We start from the raw sequence: 19,251 nt of genomic DNA, 5'->3' as shown, positions 1-19,251 counted from the left end.
TGCTCTAAGGGCCTCCTATGGGTCACACAAGCCAGATTACGGGACCGATCTGATATGGGGGAATCTGGGCAACCCTGGAACCCTTCCTGATGCATTTGGCTCCTTTAGGGGTTTGAAAATAAATGCTAGCCTGTTGGATGGTAGCGTTCTCCTTCTTTGATACTGATGTGTCCTCGACCATAACCTTCGTGTAATGCCTTCTAATCCTCAGTTTCCTTCTCCTGAGTGGGACACAGTCACTCCCGAAGCAAAAAACCTCATAAACCAGATGTTAACCATCAATCCAGCAAAGAGAATCACAGCTCATGAAGCTCTAAAACATCCATGGGTCTGTGTAAGTGTCACTGATGCTCCTGTCTTGTTGATAACCAACATTCACCTGCTCGTTCAGGGCTGAATAGTTAAGAGGCTCTGAAGTCACCTTATTTAATTTCCTTAGAGATCTCAGTATGCTTTCTAAGGCTGCGTGTGGTAGCAAAAAAATGATAAGGATTGTAAGTAATATGGGGTGTTTTGACAGATGCCCAGCATTGTCTATAGCAGGGATGGGGAACCTGTGGCCCTCTGAATGTTGTTGGACTCCCAACTTCCATCAGCCGCAACCAGCATGGCTGGCCAGTGGTCAGGGACAATGGAGGTGGAATGCAACAACCATTGAAGGGTAGCAGCTTCCTGATCTGTAAGATGCTTCCAGGGGTGGACCTGTTCTGGGCAAAGGTTCTGCATCAACCTCATCCATAAAACCACACATCAGGTTTGATATCCGACTCCCAACTTTTGAACGTACTTTGGCAAGTTGGCCAAAAGAGCTGCATATAGCAGCCACAGGATCAAGATCCTCAATAGATATAATAGCCTGGGTTTTTTTGACAGGACTGCCATTGTCCAGCAGATCCAGACTGCATCTCAGTTATGTTCTGTGGTACTGCACAGGCCTTAATTTCATACAGAATCACACATACAAGCGCCATGTAGGTGTGTCTGAGAGGTTCTGTGGGAATTAAACTCCAGTGTATATCTCAGTATTCTCTTCCCTACCGTTTTTGCTCCTTTCCCCCCTTTCCTTCCTATATTTATGTCCTGGCTTTGCGAACATTGACCTCTATTTTACTTTTACATTTTTTCCACAGCAACGTTCAACAGTGGCCTCCATGATGCACAGACAGGAAACCGTAGAGTGTCTGAAAAAGTTCAATGCCAGAAGGAAGCTCAAGGTAAGAACAGGAGTGTATTACAGACTCCGGATAAACATGAGAACAGAAACTTGCAGGGGTGTTCATTGCTAAATTCCTTTTGTAAGACCTTTTAGGAGGAGGGCCATAGCTCAGTGGTAGAACATTGGCTTTGCATGCAGAAGGTCCCAGTTTCAGTTCTTGGCATCTTTAGGGCTGGGAAAGACTCCTTGCTTGAAAACCTGGAGAAGTACTGCCAGTCAGTGTGGACAATACTGAGTTGGGTGAATCATTGGCCTAACTCGGTATGAGGCAGCTTCCTATGAAACAAGAAATAAACTACCAACTCACCCAAACTGAGGTCAAAACTACAGTCTGAAATAATATTTCTGTTTAGAAGGTGGGTGCATCATGCTTTCTGTGCTAAGCTCCATGATACCTGACTAGTCCAGCATCTTGTTCCCAAAGTGGCCAACCTCCCAGTGACGTTTGCTCAAGGGCATACTGACCTGGAAACTGCATATAGCCATCTTAACTAGTAGCCACTGGTAACTTTATGCTGCATCATTTTGTCTCGTCCCCTTTCAAAGCCTTCCAAGTTGGCAACCATCTCTACAAGTTATGGTGGTGAATTATCACATGATATGTTCTCAGATGGGTGGCGCTGTGGGTTAAACCACAGAGCCTAGGGCTTGCCGATCAGAAGGTCGACAGTTTGAATCCCCATGACAGGGTGAGTTCCCGTTGCTCGGTCCCTGCTCCTGCCAACCTAGCAGTTCAGAAGCACGTCAAAGTGCAAGTAGATAAATAGGTACCACCCTGGCGGGAAGGTAAACGGCGTTTCCATGCGCTGCTCTGGTTTGCCAGAAGCGGCTTAGTCATGCTGGCCAATAAAGCGAGATGAACGCCGCAACCCCAGAGTCAGTCACAACTGGACCTAATGGTCAGGGGTCCCTTTACCTTTACCTTTTATGTTCTCAGATATGGGGGAAATTAAAAATGCGATGGAATACACACCAGTGTGAATTTTTAGTCTCAGAGTGGTTCTTAGAGACTTGCAAGTCCTCCAGCATTTTACACAGTCTTTTATGCTAAGGCAGGATTATTCCTAGCCAGACCCATCTAATAGATTGAACAACTCAGACCTATCACTGCCACTTTAGAAATGAGGATGCAGGACTTAGAAAATTACTTTTGCTCCTCTTGCATTACATAGTCTAGGTTTACACAGACATACTTTATTCTCTCCCCCCTCTATAACTGGTATGCAAAACAAAAAGTTTGTGAAGAAGCAGTTCTGGCAAAATTAACTTATTATTTAAGGAGCAGGCAAGGGAAACAAAGACAAGATTAGTTTACAAAAAATTGGATAGACTATTCAGCATAGCAGATCTAGAGGATACATCTCTAATGTGTGTTACATTTTTCATTTCCCTGAGATGTTAAAGTTGATTTGGAAATTAATAATTTGGGAAAGTGGGTAAAACGTTGTTTTCTGAGATATGGCCTATTTAAGTATTGATTTCTCTAATGATTAGATATAAAATTATTTGCTGTTTGTATATGTTTATAACTTGCTGTTACATTCATTTTTCCTTTAAGTAATGTATTGCTATTTGTGGTAACAACAAACAACAACAACAAACCTATTCACTCTTCTCACACTTCCCCCCCAAAACCTTTTCATCTGTTATACTTTTTTTAAAAAAGCGCTTAAAAATTATTTTCTAAAAATTCTTTCTGACTTGCTCCCAACATCTCTTTTTAATTTCTCTTTTAGGGTGCAATTCTTACCACTATGTTGGCAACGAGAAACTTTTCAGGTGAGAGATTTGCTTTGCTTAACGAAGAGAAAAGACACCTATTCACACTTCAGCAGTTTCCATTTCCCTTTAAATTTGTTTATTTATTTAACTCGCACACCTTCTAACTGAGGCAGTCTTCAAATGGGTCCTCACAGGTGCAACGACTGTCAAAGCTGCTCCACTAATATAGATTTTGTTCATTAACCTTGGTCTTGGTGTGTGACATTCGTTCTCCTCTTTCCCGTATCCTGGTGCTCTCTGGCACGGCAGTATTGCGATGCGGAAAGTTGTATGTCGGGACCAGGAATGGAACACAAAACTATTTTCATTGACTGGATGTCAAGTCCATCTCTGCACATGAAGCCAAGATGAGAGAAAGCAAGTGTGCCCTGGAATGCCCTCCTCATACATGCTTTCTTCCAAGAATTTGACTAGCTTCCTTTCGACCTCTGTACTTGTCCCCCACTGCCGTTCCCCTCCTCTGCAAAAGCCTTAACAACACAATCAGTCAAAGCGGTTTGATTTAGTGCTGCATATTCCGGATCCCTGGATGATTCCAGATGACCTATTTATTCATCCTCATCTGTTTGCAGGGAGATTAGACCACGAGGGCTATTTAAAAAGCATTCATTCTGATTTGTTTGTGAAGAGGTTAGATGATGCAAGTCCCACATTTCCTAGTGCATTTTCATGTCACTTTCCGTATTGCAAATGATCCAGTCTTTTGAGAAGTGTTGCTCCGTGACACCTCCCAGTCAGCTTTGGATTTGCTTGTATGCGATTGAATACCACCTGAAAATAGAGACTGTCTGGAAGCAGCCCCTGTTCTTGCAGAAATGCAGGTTTACCAGGATTTCTGGATCTATCTCTGCCCCCCACCCCGCGTATTTTCCACTCAGGGCTGTGCCATTTTGGGAGAGAGCCAATCCCCATTTCTCTTGTCTTCTAGGCTACATGTAATTATCCTTCTTGATCACTTGTTTTTCTAGTTCTTAAGAAGTACAAAAAGTAATCATAACAAATGCTCTCAAAATACACAACTTGATTGCAATTTAATATATTCATATGTATCAAAGAGCTCGCTTTCAGGCTTTGTTGCAAATCTTGCCTGCTGCCCCCACTCCAATGAAATGTCTTTGATCCTGCCTCTGAGATCTGAAATGGTATTCCTGCTACTTCCATATTTTTTCAGTTGCATTTTTTTTTTTTAAATCTAGGTAATATAATAGTAGATTGGACACTACAAAGGCACAAGTGTTGAGCTGTTGCATATTAACCCTTCTGGTTTGGTTTTCCTTGAAATGCAGGGGTATTGTGTGTCTCTCTCCCCCCCACCCGCCCCCAATGGTATTTCCTGTTTTGGTTGATGCTCATCATCAGATCAATCAGAGAGGCTTCTAAAAAAGCAAAGTGCTGATCCCAGGGGAGAGGAACTGCTGTCCCTGGTTAGAAAAGTTACCATCAGCTTCTGCGTTTTAAAAGAGAAAAGAGGGTGTATGATGGCTGAGTAGATTCCTCAAGCGAGAATCCACCCACTCACACTGTTTCTCCGTCCTCACTTTCCTGCAGGGCTTCCTTTCCCATCATTGTCCATGGGCCTAATCAAGACTCCATGGATTTATAGCGAAGAATGACAGAATCCACATTCCACAACTAGGAAATCCAAATTCTGCAAGCATGAAAGAAACACACATTTCCTAATACTATGTCTGTATCTATTGAGAATACTGACTATGGAAGTGTGACCTGTCTGATTCAGAACACAGAATTTATACCTCCTCTTTGTGGAATTTGAAATTTCTGGACAGAAATTGGGTGTTGATGAACAAAGTGGCAAGGAAGAAGCGGCATTTTGAAGATGTTGAGGAAGAGAAGGGAAAGATGGCCATAGAGTGTTGGGTGGGGGGGGGGGAGTGTGATCTTTGGCAAAAAATAATTCACAGACTACTCACAGAATGTTGATAGCTAGAGGGATTGACAAAATCTCCTGGAATTTTAGCTAGGGTAGCCTGTCTGATCCTCCTAGTGGAAAGCAGATAAAATGTACGATGCGTCTGTCTTCTACCACCAACTTTTTCCCTGGAATAATTTTATGACAAGTGCCAAATTCCACAGATTTTATGTAGTTACAGAATTACAGAGTGAACAGTGTCCTAAGCTAGCTCTGAGGCCTCCAGACTTGGCATTTAGGTTCCTATTCCTCGTGTCAATAGCTTCAGAGCAATCGCAGAAGAGAACTCAGAAATGGTATTAATGGCTAATCAATTATTATTATCATAGGGCTTTAATACTCTCAAGAAGCTCAGGAAACCAGCTGCAGAAGCAGTGTATGGCTGCCATACGTCTTGTGCCGCATAATGATTTATGACTCTAGCAACTGCAAGCCCAACAGTGAGAATCTTTCTTAAATGTTCCACACACCTTATCATTTCTGCTACTTTTGGTGGCATAGTTTAGTTCTGGTGATAATTATCACTCTTCCTTTTCTGAACTCGGGATATAAGGATCAATATCCTCCTATCATCTTCCTAGTGTTTACAGAATTGTTTATTGTGTGGTCAGGATACAGTGTCCCCCAGCCTAATACTGCATAGGGTGGAGTTTCCAGAGCAGTGAAACAAGACATATAGGAATAACTCTGGATCACATGGAAAAGACCCATGGATTGTGTAAAAGTCAATGCACGTTTGCTACCAATAGTCACGCCTCTTCATCTCAACTTTTAACTCTAATCTTTTTCTGCTTCCTTTGTCTCTTTCCCCTTCTTTATTTCCCCCTCTCTCTTCCTCTCTCTTCCTCTTTCTCTCTCTCTGTTCCTCTCTAACTCTTTCCCCATCCCTTTCCCTATTTGCTGTCCTTTACTTCTTTGTTTCCCTACCTGGTGCTAACAGTGGGCAGACAGACCACCGCTCCTGCCACAATGTCTGCAGCAGCAGCAGCCTCCGGTGCCACCATGGGTTTGGTGGAGCAAGGTAGATGTGTCCGGAAGAGACTCGCCTCACTTCCCCCTTCTCACTTTGAAATTTGAGCGCATGATGTGTCATTCACCATCACCACCGCATCCCACCCTGTTTTAAGAGTCTGGGGCTACCTTTTGTTGTAACTAGTAGCAAAGTTAGAGTCAGGGCCACCTCTAAATAATCTGGCAATTCCAGAACATTTAATCAAGTTGCAGGAACAGTGTCATGAAAAGGTCATAGGGAAACACATGAAACAGCCAGTAAGGATTCTGTATGACTAAGATTGGCTGGTGCTAAAATGATGCTGTTATCTCAGAGAGTTAAGCAAGGCAAATATAGGAGACCATTAATGGAAGAGGAGATGCATGCTTTGTGTGGTGGAGGTCATGGTGCTGGAACAGCTTTCAGTTTTCCTGTAGGAGTTTTGTGGTTAGGCATTATCTCTATTTCTATCTACACACACACACACACACACACACACACACACACTTGTATACATAAATTTATATATACATACACAAATGCTACAAGTGACTGTTAAGAAATATTGTTTAGCAGAGCGATGGGGGAACCTGTGTCTTTCCAGTTGTTGTTGGGCTTCAACTCTCCTCATTTTCAGTCAGCATGACCAATGGCTAGGGCTGGTGGAAGTTGCAATCCAACAACATCTGGAGAGCCACAGATTCCCCGACCATGATTTAGCACCTATAATGAGCCAAGTGCAGGGAGCTAAGGGAGAAAGAGGACAATTTGCTTCCTGTTGGTCACATCCAAGACGTACTTGACTTTTGCCCTAGCATGCTCTGCATGTCCCATGCAAGATACAGAAGATGAAATGCTGCCTGTTTTCTGGCAAGTCACCTTCCCATCAGAGAATACTGTCATTTATCACTGGACTAATCCAGGAATGGGGAATCTTTTGGACCCCATAGGTTGTTGGGCTACAGCTCCCATTGTCCCTGAGCATTCGCCACACTGATTAGTGCTGATGGGAGCTGGAATACACCAACTTCTGAAGAGCTGCAGGTTCCCCATCTCTGCTCCAGGCAGTGTTCAGATTATAGAGGAAATTATTGGGGACAGTGGGAACTTAACAAAATCCTCTGACCCTGCGTTCCTCCTGTTCCATTTTAGCCAAGACACACGCATAGCCTTCGAAAACATAATCTAAGTAGTACACAGTGCTCCCCCCCCGAGGTACTCAAGGGTACGCAGTACCAGCACCTCTTTTTGTTGTTATTAAAAAGTGTGCCGTTTCCTGTAACAACTTCATGGCGACTACCGGCACCTATTTTTCTAGAAAAAAAGCACTGGTGATACATCACAAAAAGAATGCTCCTCTTCAAGTAATCTGATTACTGGTTTTGGGTAGGAAGGAGTGCCTTGTGCATGCATGTTTTTGGCCCAAGTGGCACCATTTTTCTCATCACAGTCCAAAAGCAGCATGCAATAGAGTTGTGTGCACTTATCTGACAATTATTCCAAGAAATGAGAGGTCCATTCAGAACGGTCTGTGATGAGACAGAGGCTTCCAGGGTCAGCCTTCATGTCCTAGTGGGAGAAGCCAGTGGTGTTGCGTCCTTTGCTAGTGCCTGGGGTCTGCATGCATATACCCATGCATCAGGTGGGACCAGGGGCTGGGCGCAGAAGATGAACAAAAGCCGCCACACCGGTCCAACCCTTGCCACCATCACAGACAGACAGAGGATTTATGGGCTGGGCTGTGCCGCCTGCTCACCCACTAAGGGGGGAGACCGACTGACCAATGCAGCCCTTGTTGGGCGCATCCCCCAATGTTGACTGAGCAGCCATTCATTGAGGGGGGCAGGGGTGTGATGGCAAGGCCAGGCTGGGCTCCGGGGCCCAGAGACCCCCAGTGGCAGGCAGGGCGGGCATCCCTGTGGAGGCGCGGGTGCCTGGCTCGTGCCCTCTCAAAATCATGTGCCTGGGAGAGGCAACTGCGAAGCTGAAAGCAACCACTCACATACAGATCCCTGAGTGACTAAGAAGGACATTTCACCTGGCCAGCACCACAGGCTGAGCCTCTCAGGGGAGAGCATTCCTCCTGGCTTCTTACCTAATAGGCAACCATCAGGAAATGATAGGCTGCCCTTGCGACCTTTGCAGTGATGCAATGGGCCCAGTGGTGACCTCATTTCTGGTGGTCTGCCTGCCTGCCAGTCCATCAGCTGGAGACCTCAGGGTGAGGGGTGGTCAACTAGTTTGCTTGGGCAGGGTGAGTAGGAAATGGAGGGTGTCATGATCTTAGCTCAAGTGCAGCTTGAGGAGTCCAGCCCCATTAGTTTTTGGTCAATGAATGTGTAAATAGCACATAATAATTTTCTGCTACAGCAATGAACAGAATTGCACTGGAGTTGTTTAATTGCCTGCAGTGAAACACCACTACTGGTCCTTAGTCCCATTGGACTTGGCAGTACTTTTGGTGCTGGTTCTTTCACAAGCATAGACAAAATTTACAGGAATTTTGGAATACAGTCATACCTCGGGTTGAAGTAGCTTCGGGATGAGTATTTTCAGGTTGCGTTCCACGACGACCCGGAAGTAACAGAGCCCGTTAGTTCCGGGTTTCGCCACTCGCACATGTGCAGACGGTCAAAATGACGTCACGCGCATGTGCGGAAGCGGCAAATTGCGACACATGCAGACGTGGGTTGCGTTCGCTTCTGGATGCGAGCGGAGCTCCGGAACGGATCCCATTCGTATCCAGAGGTACTACTGTATTGTGTTCTTTGCTTACTAGGCCATTCACACCAACTGGGCATATGTGCATTCATAATGCTGCAGAAAAGTATGTATTCCTTAAAGCAGGGGTGGGGAATGATCCTTTCATCTCTGACGATTGGACATGCTGGTGAGGGGTGATGGGAGGTGAGGTCCAATAGCATCTGGAGGGCCATAGATTCCCCACCCATGATTTAAAGCATTTCTCCTTAAGTTTTTAGTATCTTAACACTGCTCGCTATACCAGTGAGCAAAAGATAGGCACTTTCCCCTGCAGAACTGCAGAACATAGCTGACAGGTACCATAATCTTAAAATATAATTGTGCATAAGTATTCATGAGCCGTAAAAGCACACATTCCTATGCACCTCTGCACATTCAGTCTTTGGGCCTTGGTAGGATGAAGGAAGTTATACTTTCCCCCTGTAGACATCTGGCAACACTCCACTAAGGGTGACGTTCCTTGTTTGGCATGTAGAAGGAAGCCTCTTATAGATCAGTCATATTGATGACTTAATTTTGTTAACTAGAATAAGATGTGGTCTAATCATTTTTTTCTCTTGTGCAAACTTGTGTCACCCTGCTTCTCCCCTTCTTTGTTGCAACCTACAATGAGCATGTTTTGGTGCCTTCAATAAGATTAGTTATGCTTGGGGAGTGTGGTCCCAGTGTCCATCTGTCCTCAACTGGAAACTAGTTCTGACAATTTATGCCTATTTCTAAGGCAATAATCCTGAGAGGTTGGCGAGCTTCCCATTGCTTTAAATACATTTGATAATGTTTGGGCTTCTCCATATAGTCAATTATATGATTATATAATTGATTGTATCTGCCCTGCATTGACTGTAGGCTTGCAGTTCAAACTTAGATTCTTTTCCTGGCCTTCGACTTGTCTTAGGCTCAGTTGCCCCGTATGTAAAATGGTGGTAATAGCAAGCTCTAATTGTTTTGAGAATGGATAGGCCAGCAATTATGATTAATAATAATAATAATAATAATAATAATAATAATAATAATAATATGCCACCCATCTGACTGGGTTTCCCCAGCGACTCTGGGCGGCTCCCAACAAAATATTAAAAACACAATAAGACATCGTCGGTTAAAGGGTTGTAAAGCTAAAAAGTGCTACATATATGCTTATTGCTTATTGGTAGTAGGAGAAAAGTATCCAAAGACTTGATGCAGCTCAGGTTGCAGGGGAAACTATCAGGGTTGTGTGCTCACAGAGCAAGTCTATAGCTGTGAGAACATGTTGCCCTCCATAGCAGCTCAACATGGACAATTCTTGGGGCATGCAGACAAGGGTCCCCTTGACACCTTTTTCATGCCAAGGTTTCTCTCTAGGGAATGTTGGCTCTTTGTTTGTCTTAGCCATTGCCCTGTCTGCACCCCAGCTTTGCCTGCAGGTTGAATGTGGTAAATGGTGCATGAATTTTGTGCAACCCAGGTGCATGCGTCAGGGCCTCTGGCAGTCAGATTTCTTCTCAGAAGATTGACGAGGCTTCTGCTTATGTCGGTGCTGTTGTCGCCACTGCATGTGGGGAAAGTGATTTGCATGGCAGCAGTGGTTGTGATCATTCTCAGCTAATCTAGTCAGTGTCAATGCCACTCCGAAAACCCTCACTAGGATTTCAATGTGAACAAAATTAAACGAAGAAACAGGCGAGAAATTACAGCAGCACATTGTATATCCCATTGGTTTAAGATGTCATCTCTGTTTTTCAACATTGCACTAGAATTCTGTTGTAATACATTTTGCTCATGGGAACTCACAGAATAATGAAGGAATGGTTTGACAGGTAAATGGTTAAAACTTGGCTATAAAGTGTCAAATCCATCAATGTGGGTGTAAAAGTATATAAAAAACTGAATAAAATATGCGTTATCAAGAACAGTTTCCAAATGAAGGAAAGGCTGAGTGGGGATTTGGCAAAAGTGATAGATTGCAACTCCTGACACTTTCACATAATACACCAGTGACCCAAGTAGAATTGTGGCTTGACATTATTACCTGAAGATAGCCTTGCTCTGATTTTTCATGCCCATTTTGTCTTTATAATTCTTTATGCAAGAGTATATATTGATTTAATTTGGGAAATGGTGACCACTGTCAACACTAACTTATCTGACTCTGTACTGCAGTTGGACAATCAAATCCCAGTTTAAGAAGCCAAGATATGCACAAAATCTGTGCACCCACGTACAGCCCCTTTGTGAACATCATTCAGATGGCAGTATATATCCAGGAGTCTTTTTTGGAGCTGAGCACATAGCTCTGAGAAGATCCAGAAAAGACTTTTTGAGTATGTCTTCTGTTCATACAAGATCCTTCCACTGGGTAAAGGTCGTACTGCTATTACTTTAGACATATACAAAACTTGCACTGTAGTTGCCAGTTAGTAGTATCATCGTTTTGTTTCTAATTACAAGTTTAAATGCTTAGTCACAGCAAATTGCACCTGTCATTTCCAAAAGTATAAGATTTTAGGTACTTCAAAGTGCTAAATCTTCTCCTCTTTTTGTGAATATCCAGACAGAAAGGTTGTTGAGCTTTTTGTGTGTGCAAAATCTCAAAAAAAAGAAGAAGCTTTTAAGTTATTTCTAAGGAAAATTGCCAAAAACAATACTGCCGACATGGGTTGCCATACATTCGGATTTCCCCGGACATTTCAGTGATTTCTACCCAGAAACTGTTTCCAATGGCCAATTCCCAGCGATGTCCGGGAAATTCTGGATGTATGACAGCCCTACGCTTGATACTTACCTAGAGGTCATTTTACATGCTGCAGAATTTATGTACACAAAGAAGTACTGTGGTTTACCTGTATGATAGGTGGATACACATGTAGCATATCACATGGCAAAGCTGGGGCCTATCACTGCTACCTACAAGCAGATATGCTCAGTAAACTAATGGAATTCATATTCCTCACACAGTGTGTGATACACTGTGGGAACATATAGTTCATCATTAATCTCAGTGGTCCCCAATTCCATTCCTTCCTTCAATTTAATAGCTTGCGCTAAGAGTTAAATTCAAAAGACTATTGTAAAAAAACGGCAGGCAGCAGGCAATTGCTTTTAGCACTGAACGTGATATGATTCGAGGCATAGATCTTCATGATACGTCTGGTCAAACAGATTTTGCAGACTACAGAAGCAGTGCAAAAACCTGTATGCCTGAGAACAGGACTGGTAGTGGGATGAGTGTACGTACCATGGGCAACAATGCCTCCTTCAAACTGCCTTTCATTCTCTGAAAAGAACTACTTTCTGTCTACAAACAATAGAAGTTTCTGACACAAAGCTATTTGCCATGCACATCTGCATGGACTACTGGTTTGAGCATCCTGAATCTACAAATTCATGTGACTACCAGAGCAGAGAGAGAGAGTTGTGCCACTCTGGTTGCATTATGCCCTTGGCCATGAGGACAGGTCTGCCCGGCTTATGCTGCCTTCTGTCAGTTGCAATCCATTGTAGAAGCTACTGCCAAATACTAGGCATAACACAGTGGCTAGAATGACTTTTAGGAAGCCAGAGAGGTAAATGGTTCCTGATCCTTTCCTTTCCCCTTTCTCATCCAGTGCAAGATCCCTTTGCAATAGCCCTCTGCCACATCTAGCCATGGTGGATATTGCTAGTGCCTATCCATGCTATGATGTTGGCACCGTCCCCAGTACAACAGTGTGGCACTGCTCTGCCATAGCAATTGCTTACACACCCTTCTAAATATTAATTTGCTGGTGCAGCTGCTAATAGCATCGGGACTGAAGTAAGAGTTTCCCTATTTCAAATAGGACAAAGAAGGCTTCCTTTCAGATTTTCCAAGTATGCTGTGAGGTTGCAACTTCATAGTTTTGATTCTCATTGGTTGAACAAAAAGCTTAATAGGCAGGTTGTGTGTGTGTGTGTGTGTAGGTGCAAAACTATTCATAGCTCTTCACTTCAGAAAAGCTATAAAAAGATTGAGGAACAAAGCTTTGTTGTGCTCTGAATCACTAGGCATTAATAAACCACAAATTACATTTTAATTATAGACTCTCAGATATTGAAAGCATCGCTGAAGGCAGTCAACATTTTCTACATCCATTGATAAATTATGAACTGCTAAGTCCACTAATAATCAGCCTTAACTGCCTATTAATATGAGACACATAATTCACAACATTGCTTGTACTGAAACCCACAATTTAGAACCAGGATGGCTAACCTGTGGCCTTCTTGATGTTGGACTCCCAAGCTCCCATCCACTCCAGCCAACATGGCCAGCAGTCAGTGAGGATGGGAGCTACAGTACAACAGTATCTGGGGGGACAGCATTAGCTGCTCCTGATCAAGAACATACCAAGTGCTGGGGAAAAAAGACCATATCTCTCATGGAGACTCCATTTGAGCAGCTCAAAGGTAATGGCATCTGTTACAACTAGATCCATGTGAACATTGCATAACAGCTAATAGGCTCCCAATTCTGTGTCAGCAATGGACATCTTCCGTGTGTGCTTAATTTACATTATTCTAGTTTCAAAAGTTGCTTTGGCTTGGGACTTTAACTTTGATGTGAGAATTGGCACGTGAAGTTAGCAGTATAGTAGAACTGAGGAGGTGAGTTAAAGGGATGGGTAGTGGCATTTGGCGGTTGTAGCTGTTTCACATTCTGTGGCTTTTGTCGGGATTCTGTCATAGAATTCTGTGGCATTGCCACATTCATGGGACTTCATTTGTACTAGAGCTGCATTTTTGCAAACTAATTACAGTGGTACCTCAGGTTACAGGTGCCTCAGGTTACTGATGCTTCAGCTTACGGACTCCGCTAACCTAGAAATAGTACCTCAGGTTAAGAACTTCAGGATGAGAACAGAAATCACGCAGCAGCGGCGCAGCAGCAGTGGGAGGCCCCATTAGCTAAAGTGGTGCTTCAGGTTAAGAACAGTTTCAGGTTAAGAACGGACCTCCAGAATGAATTAAGTTCTTAACCCGAGGTACCACTGTATTACTATAATATAGGCCGCTCTTTAGTCCAAAGGGCTGCAGAGAGGCTTCCACATTTTAATACAGTAAACTTAGTTGTGGGAAATTGCTCAAGAGTAGAACTAGTCCATAGAATCTGGTGTCAGTAAATGGTCATAAAATTCTCTTTGAGGCCATCAAGGAAGCTAGGCAATGCTACATTTACCCACTAATGGCATGTTGAGTTCACCAAGATAGACTGAAAACTTCATGCGCTGCGTGGGTCCCAAATAAACATGGATGAAAGACAAAAAAGAAAAGTCTTTGTGATGTGAAGAGTTCGGGATTAGATGGGAGACATGAATAGGGACTGTATGTTTTATGGGGAAAAACGAGAGACAGTCATGGGGTCACCAAGTCACTTGTGAAGGAAAAAAATGATGTAACATCTTACCGAGTCCCTTTTCTGACTGTAGTGATTCCATGGGCTACCATCCTTCCATTAGTGTGGTGACTGTGTGGACCGTTTCCTCCCTGTGTGTGTGAGCAAAGTCCTCTGTAGTGCTGCTTTTGTGGTGCTGGTGCTGCTGCTTCACTTCCCCTTGATGTCAGATGGGGTCTCTGCCCCAGAGGCCTTGCTTTCTGTCTCAACACTTCTTTATTTTTTCCTCCTCCTCCTTCTCTCTTTCTCTCCATCCCTCCTCCAATCCTTCTTCTCACCTGCCTGTCTCTCTCGCCTTTCCTCTTCTGTAAATTTCTGTAAGGTAAGCAAACTTTTTGTTGGGTTCTGCCCTTTAATAATGCCTACCTGTGGTGATGATTGGATTTGATGTGGGAGACAGGAGTTTTCATGAGGTATAGGGTCCAGAAACAGAGGAAGTCATCTTGTTCTGTAGGTGCTGGTGCTGGTATCGATGTCTCTCCTCCACAGAGCCAGCATATTGTGCTATCTGATTTCTTCTAGACACAGCATTATCTATACCTCAACTGCTCTAATACTCCCTGGAGGCCTCTTGAAGCTTTGTTGGTTCCCTGCAATTCCATTAGCCAGATCCAAGTAAAGGCACCCATATTTCTGTTCATTTCAATCCTAACCCACCCTTATCACACCTGCTGCAGCAACCTCCCTTGACCCTCTCCCAACCTTGCCATTACATTTCAGACCCCCACCCCACAACAGCTTCTCTGCCATATCACTCTTGGGTCTCTCCTCAGCCAAAAAACAACAGAAAGCAACAAAAAGACCGTTCTGGACTAATGCAATTATAGAGGAATCTCTATTATATGAATGAATCTTTTGTCCTCATACACCATCCTAGCCATGCAAAGGCTCTAAACTATTCACATATGTCCAGCATTCCATAATCTGTTGGGATAAATGAGGCTGTATTGTGATGTTGCTTCTTTTAAGGGGGAAAAATGGAAATTGCAATCTACAGAGTATCAGAGGGAAAAGATTAACATTTGATTGATTAGCCTTCGCCAGCCTGGTCCCTTCTCAATCTTTTGGCCTACAACTAGCATCAGCCTCAGCCAGCATGGCTGGAAGGCACCAAATGGGCAAAAGCTGGATTAAGCGCAAAAGGTTCACAACAGGTGTGATCAGGGAAAGAGGATGAGAGTAAGTACAGAGAGGCTTTCTCACATACCTACAAAATGGTGGGAGTGTAGCATCGCGACATATTTAAGTGGTTGAATTAACACTTTGCTGGGATGACATTAGGGAATATTAAAATTTCAGGCAGAAAAGTTATTGAAGATGCATGCTTGTTAGAACATGGGGTCCCATAGACAGCTTGTTGAAGACAAAGTTGTATTGCAGCTCATTAAAAATATATATCTTAGGAACCCTTATAGAGTAAAAGGACAAAGAGTTGCGGGTAACCATTCCTAAATTTGCCTAGCACCTGTCAAGGAAATCTGGAACTCATATACTGTACTGGCTGGAGAATGAGCTGCATCAGGTGGTGTTAAAGGAATCTAGTGTTCCCATTACAAAGTGCATAAATTTCAGTGGAAGTGAAACCAGTATATATTTAGCTAAGATGGGCAGTGCATGAAAGGGAAATCTGATAATATCATTAGACAGATTAGAAAGATATGGATCACCAAAGAATGAATAAAGAAGAGTCCGGATGTTATCCAAGTGATGGATTGAGAGAATGTTTTGAGAGCTGACCCACAGAAGGATGCTGTCCCACTTCATTTAGAATGCCACTTTGTTAAGCTGAACACTGTCCCACAGAGACTCCCTGCTTGTGATTCTGCAGAGTTTGGACAAACCAATATGTATCCAAGCCAATGGCCGTTTGAGAAACAACAACAATGACTGTGGTATTATCAAGTGAAATGTCCACTTCACAGAAGTATTGCAGCCCCCCTGCTGACCTCCCTTCTTTTGGGAAACTGCCTGTTCAAGGCACTTTGTCCTCCATACCTCTACGTTTGGCTAAGGCATAGGTTGGGCCTTTGCCCACACTCATAGAGCTTGGGATTTACCCATTGTTCTCAAGCCTCCTTTTAGCATTTGATGAGGAAACAGCATCAATGCGGCTTGTGTAATTCTTTTTTGGCTATTCAGGCAGCCCAGAGTATGTCTCGGGACACTGGGGGAGTTGCCACTAAAATATCTTCTTTTCCTCCCTATGCAGCAGCTAAGAGTTTACTGAACAAGAAAGCTGACGGCGTGAAGGTAAGTATCCTTCTGAGGCTTTTCTGGGGGAAGAGTTGGGGAAAGTTAGGAATTATGCCTATAAGATCACATATATTTACACACACTTCTTGTGTATCCATATCCATAGCCCAGAACTGATTGTAAAAATTCAGTTTATGGAGTAGTCATACTTTGCTGGTTTGAAGAACTATTCGGTTTTGTAGACAATCTGCCATCACTACAACTTTTTGCCACTTTGCAAAGAAGGCCTCTTTTGGTCTTCTTTCTCTACCAGAACATAATTTGTACATAATTGCCATGTAGAATGTGGGGTTATCTATTCCTTCTCTTGTGGGGGTTTGGGTGGTGCAAAGGTTTGCATGGCATTTGTTCGGCTTCCAGTTCCGAGGCTTCTCTCTCTTTTTTTTGGTATATGTGTGTTTCTCTTCTGCAGCCTCAAACAAACAGCACCAAAGGCAGCACCGGAGTTACCAGCCCGAAAGGGACCCTTCCTCCAGCCGCGCTGGTATGATTCTTTTGTACTTTTAATTCAATCCTTCTGGCAAAAGATCGTGGGAACACTGTGGTTTGCCTATTGTTTTGCTAATGTAGGTTTTACTTAGGGATTGCAATAGAGATGTATTTTTTGAATGACATCCATTCTGCATCTACCGGCTCCGACGTGTGGTGCCATGTATTGCTGTCTGCTGTTTGCAACACAGATGTGTGTATATGTGTGTGTTTTAGTGGGGGCATCTGCTGTGTTCTTCATGGTCTTGCCATAGATCCTTTGCATAGATTTTTAACTCATTGTTCAGCTGGGCCCATGATACTGGAATATTCTCTCGCCAATTTAGAACCCAATTTAACATTCACCATTTCTAAATTCAACCTGTTCCCTGGCAGCAATCTTCTGCCAAAAGGTTCTATGGTGGTTGCAGATTCCTAGGTTCTCATAACACAGTAGTACACTGCAGTGAGATAAGCAAATTTTAGCTGTTGATTCAGAGCCTGATTACCAAGGCAAAGAGTATTATCATTTCTGGGCAGAAGCAATAAAAAACAGTGTATTGTAGGTCTCACCAGCCACCTGAAGTATTCATAGGCCTCATTTGCCACACCAGTCTGTCCCCTTTATGTTTTTCTCTCTGAAATTCCCCTGGGGCCCAAGCAACCATATCAGTCCCTGGACTGCCGCCTGTGGATGGAAACCCCAAACTGCAAAAAACAAACCCTAACTTTTCTTAGGACTGTGTTGAGAAATGTCAAGGATCCACTGGTTGTAGAATCATGTTGGATGGTGGGAGCCAAGTATTGGTATCGATATGGAATGTCACACTGCTGGATTGCTCTACCAAAAGTTGTTCCTGAAATAAGAGATGAGGGCAGAAGGTTCATTATGGAACCCAATGAAGAAACAAGCATTTTTCTCCTTAAAAAGGGCAAGTCACAATAATAAAAAAACATTTATTTTTTTAATAAGATATTTATTAAGATTTTTTAAAGTATTACAATAAAAATGAAAAAAATAACAAAAATACAAAATAAAAATAGTTAAAAACACACAGATTTTCCATTGCTTATTTTCCTTTAGCTTGTTTCCCGGACCTCCTCATACCTCCCTTTTTTGTATTCCACTTCAAATTGTTGGTTCAGCAAATCCTTACCATTAGATTTTTACCTATTTATAACCCTTTTTTCATATTCTCTTAAAGCATTACAGCTGGAAACCACTTAATTTCTATCCAACATCATTCTAACATTCATTAATTTTACAATATTTCTGTAGATAGTCTTTGAATTTCTTCCAGTCTTCTTCCACCGACTCTTCTCCCTGGTCTCGGATTCTGCCAGTCATTTCTGCCAATCCCATATAGTCCATCACCTTCGTCTGCCATTCTTCCAAAGTGGGTAGATCTTGTGTCTTCCAATACTTTGCAATGAGTATTCTTGCTGCTGTTGTAGCGTACATAAAAAAAGTTCTGTCCTTCTTTGGCACCAATTGGCTGACAATGCCGAGAAGAAAGGCCTCTGGTTTCTTCAGGAAGGTATATTTAAATACCTTTTTCATTTCATTATAGATCATTTCCCAGAAAGCCTTAATCCTTGGGCACGTCCACCAAAGGTGAAAGAATGTACCTTCAGTTTCTTTACATTTCCAACATTTATTATCGGGCAAATGATAGATTTTTGCAAGCTTGACTGGGGTCATGTACCACCTGTATATCATCTTCATAATATTCTCTCTTAAGGCATTGCATGCCGTAAACTTCATACCTGTGGTCCATAACTGTTCCCAGTCAGCAAACATAATGTTATGTCCAACATCTTGTGCCCATTTAATCATAGCAGATTTCACCGTTTCATCCTGAGTATTCCATTTCAACAGCAAGTTATACATCTTTGACAAAATCTTAGTTTTGGGTTCTAACAGTTCTGTTTCTAATTTTGATTTTTCCACCTGGAAGCCAATTTTCTTGTCCAAATTATATGCCTCCATTATCTGATAATAATGAAGCCAATCTCGCACTTTGTTTTTTAGTTTCTCAAAACTCTGCAGTTTCAGTCTATCTCCCTCTTGTTCCAAAATTTCCCAATATTTCGGCCATTTGGCCTCCATATTGAGCTTTTTCTGGGCTTTTGCTTCCATTGGTGACAGCCACCTTGGGGTTTTATTTTCCAATAAGTCCTTATATCTTATCCAAACGTTAAACAATGCTTTCCTGATGATATGGTTTTTAAATACTTTATGCGCTTTGACCTTGCCATACCACAGATATGCATGCCATCCAAATACATTGTTAAAACCTTCTAAGTCCAAAATGTCTGTGTTTTCCAGAAGCAGCCATTCTTTCAACCAGCAAAAGGCTGCTGATTCATAGTAAAGTTTAAAGTCTGGCAGGGCAAATCCACCCCTTTCCTTTGCATCAGTTAATATATTAAATTTTATTCTGGGCTTCTTGCCC

The 19,251-nt window shown here is 42.8% G+C and overlaps 1 protein-coding gene across 15 annotated transcripts in view; it reads left to right on the top strand.

The window, feature by feature from the left end:
• The window catches only part of CAMK2B (calcium/calmodulin dependent protein kinase II beta), a 208,959-nt gene that overhangs the window by 139,556 nt on the left and 50,152 nt on the right, over positions 1 to 19,251 (top strand). For 6 of the 15 annotated variants that reach the window (XM_083588536.1, XM_083588541.1, XM_083588534.1 and 3 more), the window contains exons 10-15: positions 212 to 334; positions 1,131 to 1,214; positions 2,953 to 2,995; positions 5,869 to 5,949; positions 16,284 to 16,324; positions 16,740 to 16,811. In XM_083588536.1, the coding sequence (XP_083444662.1) occupies positions 212 to 334; positions 1,131 to 1,214; positions 2,953 to 2,995; positions 5,869 to 5,949; positions 16,284 to 16,324; positions 16,740 to 16,811 (444 nt within the window). The remainder of the gene's footprint in view (positions 1 to 211; positions 335 to 1,130; positions 1,215 to 2,952; positions 2,996 to 5,868; positions 5,950 to 16,283; positions 16,325 to 16,739; positions 16,812 to 19,251) is intronic. The other 9 variants (XM_083588537.1, XM_083588547.1, XM_083588542.1 and 6 more) reach the window with 2 other exon arrangements.

This window comes from Podarcis filfolensis, assembly GCF_964270895.1.
Source record: "Podarcis filfolensis genome assembly, chromosome: 15".
Classification (NCBI taxonomy): domain Eukaryota; kingdom Metazoa; phylum Chordata; class Lepidosauria; order Squamata; family Lacertidae; genus Podarcis; species Podarcis filfolensis.
This window is presented reverse-complemented; position numbering and strand designations above follow the sequence as displayed.